The sequence below is a fragment of the Capra hircus genome, unplaced genomic scaffold, assembly GCF_001704415.2.
Source record: "Capra hircus breed San Clemente unplaced genomic scaffold, ASM170441v1, whole genome shotgun sequence".
Lineage (NCBI taxonomy): Eukaryota > Metazoa > Chordata > Mammalia > Artiodactyla > Bovidae > Capra > Capra hircus.
In genome coordinates, this window is record NW_017189975.1 from 1 (window position 1) to 11,801 (window position 11,801).

At 38.1% G+C, this 11,801-nt stretch overlaps 1 protein-coding gene and 1 pseudogene across 1 annotated transcript; one reads left to right on the top strand and one right to left on the bottom strand.

Moving 5' to 3' along the window:
* Positions 1-1,988: 1,988 nt before the first annotated feature.
* On the top strand, positions 1,989-2,962 carry LOC108634759 (olfactory receptor 2H2-like). The gene is given in 2 exon segments (XM_018045001.1): positions 1,989-2,862; positions 2,865-2,962. Coding segments are annotated over 2 exon segments (972 nt in total).
* Positions 2,959-10,269, bottom strand: LOC102185914 (annotated as a pseudogene).
* Positions 10,270-11,801: the final 1,532 nt, after the last annotated feature.

The following is an 11,801-nucleotide window of genomic DNA, read 5'->3' on the forward strand; positions in this document are numbered from 1 at the left end:
CCACTCCAGTACTCTTGCCTGAGAATCCCATGGACAGAGGAGCCGTAGGCTGCAGTCCATGGGTCGCTAGGAGTCAGACACGACTAAGCGACTTCACTTTCAGTTTTCACTTTCATGCATTGGAGAAGGAAATGGCAACCCACTCCAGTGTTTTTGCCTGGAGAATCCCAGGGATGGGGGAGCCTGGTGGGCTGCCATCTATGGGTCGCACAGAGTCGGACACGACTGAAGCGACTCAGCAGCAGCAGCAGCAGCAGCAGACTTTTGGATAGAAGCCATTCTGACTGGCATGAAATGGTACCTCATTGTGGTTTTTATCTGCATTTTTCTGATCATGAGTGGTGTTGAGCATCTTTTCATGTGTTTGTTAGCCATCTATATGTCTTCTTTGGAGAAATGTCTGTTTAGTTCTTTGGCCCACTTTTTGATTGGGTCTTTTATTTTTCTGGAATTGAGCTGCAGGAGTTGCTTGTATGTCTTTGAGATTAATTCTTTGTCAGTTGCTTCTTCGCTATTATTTTCTCCCATTCTGAAGGTTGTCTTTTCACCTTGCTTGTAGTTTCCTTTGTTGTGCAGAAGCTTTTCATTTTAACTAGGTTCCATTTGTTCATTTTTTGTTTTATTTCCAATATTCTGGGAGGTGGGTCATAGAGGATCCTGCTGTGATATATGTCGGAGAGTGTTTTGCCTATGTTTTCCTCTACGAGTTTAATAGTTTCTGATCTTACATTTAGATCTTTAATCCATTTTGAGTTTGTTTTTGTGTATGGTGTTAGAAAGTGTTCTAGTTCATTCTTTTACAAGTGGTTGACCAGTTTTCCCAGCACCACTTGTTAAAGAGATGGTCTTTTCTCCATTGTATAATCTTGCCTCCTTTGTCAAAGATAAGGTGTCCATAGGTGCATTATCTCTGGGATTTCTAGTTTTGTTTCATTGATCTATATTTCTGTCTTTGTGCTAGTACCATACTGTGTTGATGCCTGTGGCTTTGTAGTAGAGCCTGAAGTCAGGCAGGTTGATTCCTCCAGTTCCATTCTTCTCAAGATTGCTTTGGCTATCCAAGGTTTTTTGTATTTCCATATGTGAAATTATTTTTCTAGCTCTCTGAAAAATACCATTGGTAGCTTGACAGGGATTGCATTGAATCTATAGATTGCTTTGGGTAGTATACTCACTTTCACTATATTGATTCTTCTGATCCATGAACATGGTATAGTTCTCTATCAATTTGTGTCCTCTTTGATTTCTTTCACCAGTATTTTATAGTTTTCTACATATAGGTCTTTTGTTTCTTTAGGTAGATATATTCCTAAGTATTTTATTCTTTTTGTTGCAATGGTGAATGGAATTATTTCCTTAATTTCTCTTTCTGTTTTCTCATTGTTAGTGTATAGGAATGCAAGGGATTTGAGGAAGAATTCGAGCTCAGAAATCCAGAGAGTGGTAGGAAGGCTGAGTGAGGAAGAGAAAGGGAGAAGGAGGAATGAAGATTGAGGTATGGGAGCAAGGTATTCACACAAATTGCAATACAAAGACACAGAGAAATAAGAGCACAAAATGAATAAAGAAGTTGAAAGAGAATATGGTTGAACTTTAAGGTGTATCGAAACTTTATGATAAATGTTATAAATGTATGATCTTTGAGAGCAAAGATGAAATGATATTATAATATTTAATAAGGTTAATTTTACTAATACATGTTTAATATTTATTTTATACATTGTTTCTAATGCAGAGTTCTAAAAATGCATCATATGAAGAAGACATAAAGGAGGAAGAAAATCATTGAGTGATGAGTATCAAAGATTAAAACAGATCACTAAATCTTGCATTGTGTTCCCAAAATAAGGATGCAAAAATCTCATTATTTAGTAAAAAGAATCAAATAATTCATACTGCCCCTCCTCCTGTTTCTGTACTGGAACATCACAGGTCTTTGAGCAACTTCATTTGAACCATTCCTTGAAGAGACAATTGCTCTAGAGGCTATGTTAACAATTTGCAATGACAGCCACAGTGATTTCATCCTTCTAGGCTTCTCTGACAAGCCATATTTGGAGAAGATGCTCTTTTCAGTAATTCTGATCTCTTATTGCTTAACTATTACAGGAAATATGGTCATAATTCTTGTCTCTGTGAACGATCCAAAACTCCACAGCCCAATGTATTACTTTCTTTCCAACCTATCTCTGCTGGATCTCTGTTTCACCAGCAGCTGTGTTCCACAGATGTTGGTTAATTTCTGGGGTCCAGAGAAGACCATCAGCTACACTGGCTGTGCCATTCAACTCTATGTCTTCTTGTGGCTTGGGACCACTGAATGTGTCCTGCTTGTGGTCATGGCTGTGGACCGCTATGTGGCAGTGTGTCATCCACTAAAATATACCACTATCATGCACCCAAAACTTTGTCTGCAGCTGGCCATCCTAGCATGGGGGACTGGCCTGATTCAGTCTCTGATTCAGTCTCCTGCTACCCTCCAGTTACCTTTCTGCTCCCACCAGAAGGTGGATGACATAGTGTGTGAAGTTCCAGCCCTCATTCAGGTCTCCAGTGCAGACACCATCGACACTGAAATCCAGATACTCATAGCTGGTATTATTCTCCTGGTGGTGCCCTTGCTTATTATCCTTTCCTCTTACATTGCTATTGCTAAAGCTGTGCTGAGAATAAAGTCAACTGCAGGGAAGAAGAAAGCATTTGGTACCTGCACGTCTCATCTTCTTGTAATGTCCCTCTTCTATGGCACTGTCACAGCTGTTTATCTTCAACCCAAGAGTCACTATACTCATGAACAGGGCAAGTTTCTCACCCTTTTCTACACTGTTGTAACCCCGACTCTTAACCCACTCATCTACACTCTAAGAACAAGGAGGTAAAGGGGGCACTAATAAGGCTGGGAGGAGGATCTGGAATATTCAGAATAACTAAAGATGTTGACATATGTTGGATGTTTGCTTAACCTAAGAAAGAAAATAACTTTATCATAAAAAGCTGAAGATATACCTCCCAACCTTAGAGTAGTAGAAAAGGAGCTGCATTTTGCTCAAGCTGAGATTTCAGTCCTATTCATCAATCACTGATTAAGCCTTATTTGCTTCATGGTGCTGATTTAGGCACAGTATATGGTAGAAATGAATATATTTATTAGTCATATTAAATAGCACATAATATAGTTGCATTGGGGCAACAAAAGAAACACAAACTTGCAAAATAAAAGACTAAGTATAACATTTCATGCCTTTCCATTATTTCTCTTTCCTTTGTTCTATTTTCCTCCACTATAGTGTTTCTATTTCCCAACTATTACTTCCATCTAAACACCTAGTCCCAACAAGCCTCCTAACATTTTTAGAGAGTGTTCAAGAAATACTTAGGTAATCTAACCAGTAGTTCTAGTTTTGAGTTACTTCTGCCTTTTTGCCTCAGTCTGTCTTTTGTTGATGTGTGATGTGCCTAGAAATCCCCAGTACACCAATGTTTGCCAAGCAGAGGTCAGTACTTACTGCTGTCTGGTGCTACTGCTCTACAAACCTGTACCCAAGTTTCTTAGTTTGAGCCCCAATATTCTGGGCCTTCAATTATAGGAATTGTCTTCATTTTTCCTCTTTCTGAGTCTCTGTCATAATGAAATGGCTTTCTTTTTATCAAATCCAAGTCCCTTGTGTCTCAGTTGGTAAAAAAATCTGCCTACAATGTGAGAGACCTGGATTTGATTCTTGGATTGGGAATACCCATGGAGAAAGGAAAGGCTACCCACTCCAATATTCTGGCCTGGAGAATTTCATGGACTGTAAGCCATAGAGTCAGACATGACTGAGCAACTTCCACTTTTCAAGACACAAAAAATCATCCACATCATGGAGCTTATTGTCCAAAGCTGTATAGAGATATTAACCAAAATATTTTTAATTTATTTTCTTAATGGGGAGAGACTTGCTCTCAACTCCTGCTTTGGTCTGATTACCATGCCTCATGCCTTTTGACCTTTGAATATTATTCACCAAAATTATTTATTGATTTTTTTATCTACCACTTATAAGTGTTCACTACTCTAGTTTGTTTCACTTGAAATCAAGGGTATAAAACTTGATTCTCCTGTAAGATTGTCTAATCAACTATACCTCCCATCTGCTGATGCCTGTTGCATGTACAGGTGGAAATAGTATGAGGCTCTATTCCATCCCATTTTCCTATACTAATAAAACTGTACCACTTGTTTCTGATTTGGAGATTTCATATCAAATTTTAAAAATGAATTCTTATCTGTGACCTTTTTAAAATATAAATTTATTTATTTTAATTGGAGGCTAATTACTTTACAATATTGTACTGGTTTTACCATACACCAACATGAATCCGCCACGGGTGTGCACGTGTTCCTCATCCTGAACCCCTCTCCCACCTCCTTCCTTAAAAAAGTATTAAGTAACTCAAACCAACATTAAACTTGTAAGAAATAACAATACAATTCTCACTGTTGATAAGATAACAATGGTTGTATAAGCATTTTTTATCTTTCCACTCTATTCTAAGATTAAAGGAAGTAAATGAGAAGGAATCTAAAAGGACAGAGGTTGTTTTGTGACATATTGCTTTAAGATAGTAAAGCTGGAGCAGCTCTAGGGAATGTTGAGGTTTATGATGTGGATATAGTAATGAGTACCTGAAATGAAAAGTGGTATCTACCTTGGAGATGCAAACAGGGATGCTGGCATATTCAAAAGTTCATCTTACTTTTGACATAGGCTGCAATGATACCAGGTCTTTTTAGTAAGTGAAAAGTTGTGCATCTGATCCCAAAATGTAAATGCATGGGGAGAGAGGTCATGATACCAGTAAATGACAGCAGTATGAAGGGAAGAAGGTATACCGTTCCTCAGGCTTTAGAATTCATAAGATTCACATGGTGTACTTGTTAAAAGTTAAAGTACTTGTGTTTCATACTCAGAATTTCTGATTTAAAGCATTTGATTGTGCTCTGGATGAGCATTTTAAATAACACCATGGGTGATTCTGATGCAGGCTGTTTAGGACCACACTGTGGAAAGTTCTAGTCTAGATAGTTGCTCAGCTAAAATGACATGAGCTTCAAATGAATCCATGTATTTTAAAAAATAGGAGCAGATGGAATGATTCTAGAAATAGAATAAAGCCAATAGCTCAAATCCCACTTTCTGAAGTAGTGAGTGTGGGATTATTTTCTCATAAGGGAGTTGTGGTTGAAATACTGTCTTCAAGAAAGAGTCTCAATTCAATTAACACTAAGAGGTATAAAAAATGTTAAGTAAATTATTTGAGGATACAGGTAAATTATTAATTATGGGACAGGAGATCCCAATGGTACATAGGAAGGATAAGGTTATAGGAAGGATAAGTGCAGATGTATGGAAAGGAAAGAGATTCTACTATGGGTCTAATAGCACAGAAAATGTTTGTTTGTTTGTTCAGTCACTCAGTTATGTCTGACTGTTTGTGGACCACGTGGACTGAAACATGCCAGACTTCCCTGTCCTTCACCATGTCCCAGAACTTGCCCAAACTCATGTCCATTGAGTCAATGATGCCATCCAACCACCTCATCCTCTGTCGCCTTCTTCTCCTCCTCCTGCCTTCAATCTTTCCCAGCATCAGGGGCTTTTCTAATGAGTCAGCTCTTAACATCAGATGGCCAAATTATTGGAGCTTCAGCTTCAGCATCAGTCCTTTCAATGAATATTCAGGATTGATTTCCTTTAGGATTTACTGGTTGGATCTTTTTGCAGTCAAAGGTACTCTCAAGGGTCTTCCAACACCACAGCTCAAAAGCATCAATTCTTTGGTGTTCACCTTCTTTATGGCGCACTCTAACATTCACATATGACTACTGAAAAAAACATAGCTTTGAATATACAGACCTTTGTTTGCAAAGTAATACCTCTGCTTTTTAATATGCTGGCAAAAATACATTCACCTTTTGGGAGATGACTGAAGGAACAGTGATGAGAAGCACTGTGGACTTAGCTATGTCCTGACTTATTAGTTGACATGATTTTTTTTTCCCACCCTAATCACAAATTTTTGTGGAATGTATATTGAGAGCCAGGCATTGTTATAAAACCATAAATAAGTCATAAAATATTGACTCCTTCATAGATATTCTAGATGATAGTCAATGTTTCCTTGGATAAGTGACTAATTCAGGAAAAGGCTGACTATATCATGCATTCAGGCATTCCATTACTTTTAAATCTCTAGAATGGGGAGGGGCAACATTTTCTGGCACATGTGTTGTATATGGTGGCAGATTGAACCTTCTGATGGTTGCAAGGTAAGTTCTGTGTATATATTGGTCTGTAATCCACTCAAGTTCCTGAACATAAGACCTGCCACAAGACAGGAAAACATGTTCACCAGTATAAAACCCATGATCAGTGGTATGTGCATTTATGTACCTATATGTTTGCATGTCTGCCTTTTTTGTGTGTAGCCATGGAAAATGAATCATATATGAAAAAATAACACTTAAAATGTGGCTATTATAAAAGTTATAAAACTTATCCCTTTTCACCATGGACAGTGGGAGAATTCAGTAAGAGCAGTATTTGAAAGAGAAAAAAAAACAATAAAAGCAAAAAGTCACTAATCATCAGAGAAACATTTATGAGTGTAGAATCCACAGATTTTAAAAATTGGCTTTAAATTTATCTTCTGGATTCTTTTCTCTCTTACCAAGATAACCTATACTTTAGCAGTGACATTATTATTCTATAAAAACACTCAAATGCCTATTCTATCTGCCTTTGAATGTTATTGGATTTTTGTATATGTTATATATTGTTCATACTTAAAACCAGATTCAACTGTTAAGATGTATTATGCCCTTTCTCAATACATTTTATTCTTTTATTAATGTACTGCCTAGATAATTTTGTAAAAATTCACATGTTTCTGTGATGCTAGCTTTAGGATAGAATCATCTTACTCATACTGTGTAGCCAGTGCTAAAAATGCTTTAGCCTATTGATAAAGTTGTTGAACTGAATGATAAAGAAAATCCTTAAAGAATGGAACATGAGTTCATAGAATAGGAATGATGAATAAAGTTTTTTTTAAATTTTTCATCCATTTTTTAAATGAAGTCTAGTCAATTTACACCATTGTGTTGATTTCAGTTATATAGCTGCATGAGTGACTGAACTGAACTGAACTGAACTGAGCTGAACCTATATTTTAATAACCTAGAACACATATAAGTTCTTGCCTGGAGAATCCAGGGACAGGGGAGCCTGGTGGGCTGCCGTCTTTGGGGTTGCACAGAGTCGGACACGACTGAAGCGACTTAGCAGTAGCAGCAGCAGCAGAACACATATACCACAGCTTCTTTATCTATTTTCTGTCAATGGACATTTAGGTTGCTTCCATGTCTTCAGTTCAGTCGCTCAGTCATGTCTGACTCTTTGCGACCCCCTGGACTGCAGCACACCAGGCTTCCCTGTCCATCACCAACTCCTGGAGCTTATTCAAACTTATGTCCCTTGAGTTGGTGATGCCATCCAACCATCTCATCCTCTGTCATCCCCTTCTCCTCATGCCTTCAATCATTCCCAGCATCACGGTCTTTTCAAATGAGTCAGTTCTTTGCATCAGGTGGCCAAAGTATTGGAGTTTCAACTTTAACATTAATCTTTCCAATGAATATTCAGGACTGATTTCCTTTAGGATGGACTGGTTGGATCTTTTGCAGTCCAAGGGACTCTCAAGAGTCTTCTCCAACACCACAGTTCAAAAGCATCAATTCTTTGGCTCTCAACTTTCTTTATAGTCCAACTCTTACAACAATACATGACTATTGGAAAAATCAAAGCTTTAACTAGATGGACCTTTGTTTGCAAAGTAATGTCTCTGTTTTTAATATGTTGTCTAGGTTGGTCATAACTTTTCTTCCAAGGAGAAAGTGTCTTTTAATTTCATGGCTGCAGTCACCATCTGCAGTGATTTTGGAGCCCCCCAAAATAAAATCTGCCACTGTTTCCACTGTTTCCCCATCTATTTGCCAGCAAGTGATGTCACCAGATGCCATGATCTTAGTTTTCTGAATGTTGAGTTTTAAGCCAACTTTTTGACTCTCCTCTTTCACTTTCATCAAGAAGCTCTTTAGTTCTTCTTCACTTTCTGCTGTAAGTGTGTTATCTGCAGTGTTATCTGCATATCTGAGGTTATTGATATTTCTCCCAGCAGTCTTGATTCCAGCTTGTGATTAATCCAGTCCAGCATTTCTGATGATGTACTCTGTGTATAAGTTAAATAAGCAGGGTGACATTATACAGCCTTGGTGTACTCCTTTCCCAATTTGGAACCAGTCTGTTGTTCCATGTCCAGTTCTAACTGTTGCTTCTTGACCTGCATACAGATTTCTTGGAGGCAGCTCAGGTGGTCTGGTATTCCCACCTGTTTAAGAATTTTCCAGAGTTTGTTGTGATCCACACAGTCAAAGGCCTTGGTATAGTCAATAAAGCAGAAGTAGATATTTTTCTGGAACTCTCTAGCTTTTTTCAATAATCCAACAGATGTTGACAATTCGATCTCTGGTTCCTCTGCCTTTTCTAAACACAGCTTGAACATTTGGAAGGTACATATGGTTCCATGTCTTGGCTATTGTAAGTTGTGCTGCTATGAACATTGGTGTGCATATATCTTTTTTTAATTAGAGTTTTCTCCCATGCCCAGGAATGGGGTTTCAAGATTATATAGTAACTCTATCTTTAGTTTTTAAAGGAACCTCAATACTGATTTCCATAGTGGCTGCTCCAGCTAACATTCCCACCAACAACGCAGGAGGGTTCCTTTTTTCTCCACAGCCTCTCCAGCATTTATTATCTGTAGACTTTTAAGTGATGGCCATTCTGACTGTTGTAAGGTGATACCTCACTGTAATTTTGATTTCTCTAATAATCCGATAATATTGAGCATATTTTCTTGTGCTTGTTGGCCATTAGTTAGTGACTTTGAAAAGCACTTTTAGTTGAGAACCAACTTGGCATTATAAGATACTGACATTAAAATATAAGCACATTTTCTAGGCATTATTTTCACTTTTAGGTAAAGGCTGTTACTAAAATAATTTCACAATGAACTAAAGGTTACATGGAGCCAATTTCTTTATTGGAAATGCCTTGTGAAAAGATGTTAGTGTCCTATTGTTTCTCCAGAAAGTTTTTCTTTTCTAATCAGCCTCTTCATGACTCCCTTGAACTCCTTATTCCTTAATGTATAGATTCAGACAGAGGATGAGATGGCTGGATGATGGCAACACCGGCTCGATGGACATGAGTTTGAGTGAACTCCAGGAGTTGGTGAAAGACAGGGAGGCCTGGTGTGCTGTGATTCATGGGGTTGCAAAGAGTCGGACACGACTGAGCGACTGAACTGAACTGAATTGATAGAGCAGTGGGTTCAAGCTGAGAGTAACAATGGAGTAAAAGATACTGAGTAGTTTACCCTCATCCTGAGATGGACTGTTTCCTGGTTGTATGTACATGTAGATAACAGTCCCATAGAAGATGGAGACCACAATGAGATGGGAGGAACAGGTCCCAAATGCTTTTTGTCTCCCTGCTGCAGACTTGGACTTGAGCACAGCTACAGCAATGAAGCTATATGAAACCAGAATGAGAAGCGGTGGGAGGAAAATTTAAAAAAAAAAAAAAAGCAAATAAGATTTCTTCCATAACTGTGGTGTCCACACATGCAACTTTGACCACTGCAGATATCTCACAGAAATAGTGATCCAGGCGGTGGTTTTCACATCGAGGAAGACTCATAGCATAGGGAGAGAGGATCATGCAATTAATGATACCAATTATCCAGGTCACGGTCACTAGGCCTTGACAGAGTTGAGGGTTCATTATTGTCATGTAATGTAGAGGCTTGCAGACAGCATTGAATCTGTCATAGGACATCATAGCCAGGAGCATACATTCAACTGTGCATAATGTCACATCAATGAACAGTTGAAAGGCACAACCACTGAAAGAGATTTTTTTGTCTTTACCCCAAACATTGGCCAACATCTGTGGGACTATATTTGTGGTATAAGAGAGATCCAAGATGGCCAGATTTCTGAGGAAGAAGTACATAGGAATTTGGAGACATTCATCTAGTAATGGCAGCAGGATGATGGCGATATTTCCTATCAAGGCAATAGTGTAGAAGAAAAAAGACAACCCCAGAGATGATCATCTCCAGTTGAGGCCGTCCAGGGAAACCAAAGTAGCTATCATTGAGCATTTTCTTATTTTCTTGATATCAACTGTGGAAATAAAATATTAAGTATTGGAAGCCATAGTGAGTATATTTTTAAACAGTATTGCAGATATATATGCTAAGATAAACATCACACAATTTAAAAAATTAGTATTTAAATCTCATAATTATTCTAACTTTCTTGTTTATCCAATTTGGTATAAAATTTATTTAAAGGATACTTTGCCTCCAGAGTTTATACTCTCAATTACTTTGTCTCCTTCTGTGTCAAGGCCAAAAAACTGCGGAAGTCTCAGAAGAAAATCCTGAGAAAAAATTGCTGAATGAAGCCAGATGGGCTTCCCTTTACAAATCAAGAAGCTCAAAAGGGAGTTGGGAATCCAGCAACAAATTATTACCTCCTTCATCCAAGGGTTCATAAAAAATGAAGGTTTATAACTCTTATTCCTTTTCTATTAGTTAAGCTGCAAAGGTTCAATCCTGCTATCCATTTTCACTCTGCTATATAAATTTTCTGATCTTATATTTTAAAATGCCAAATTTTTTTTCAGCTAAAAACTTGTATTCCAATCATTATTTTCCCTTTTCCACCCATCCCCAGAAACAGCATTCTCCCTCTTTCATTGCAGATACCGTATTTTTTATCTATATTTTTTGATTCCAAATTCTATCATTTCCTATGGAGTGATGCTTTTAAACGGACCCATTTCTTAATTTTATGCCTCAGTCATTAATATTCACAAATGACTATGTGACTATATGAATTGTCCATATCCTATCCCTTATCTTACAGAAGCTCCAGTTCTACTACTTATGCATTTAAAATGTTTAAACCGCTTCAAGAGGGGGAAATGTGTTATTTTTATGTTCATATCCCTAGTGACTTTCTCAGATTTAGCACAGAAAAAAAATCTGTAAACATTTGATGTTGGTCCAGAGAGGACTTTGATGACCACACGTGGATGTTTTTTGTTTTTGTTTTTTTTTTTCCTGTCTAACAAAATTAGTATCTTTTTACAAACGCATTTCTACTAAGAAAATGTCTGCTGAGCACACTAATGGGTTCTTAGTTTCTAAATCAGTGGTCTTTTCTAAATTATCTTTCTACTTGAATTTTCTATGGCAGGTTCAGTTCAGTTCTCAGTTCAGTCACTCAGTCATGTCCAACTCTTTACAACCCATGAACTGCAGCACGCCAGGCCTCCCTGTCCATCACCATCTCCCGGAGTTCACTCAGACTCACGTCCATCAAGTCCGTGATGCCATCCAGCCATCTCATCCTCAGTCGTCCCCTTCTCCTCCTGCCCCCAATCTCTCCCAGCATCAGGGTCTTTTCCAATGAGTCAACTCTTTACATGAGGTGTCCAAAGTACTGGAGCTTCAGCTTTAGCCATCATTTCTTCCAAAGTAATCCCAGGGTTGATCTCCTTCAGAATGGACTGGTTGGATCTCCTTGCAGTCCAAGGAACTCTCAAGAGTCTTCTCCAACACCACAGTTCAAAAGCATCAATTCTTTGGCACTCAGCCTTCTTCATAGTCCAAATCTCACATCCATA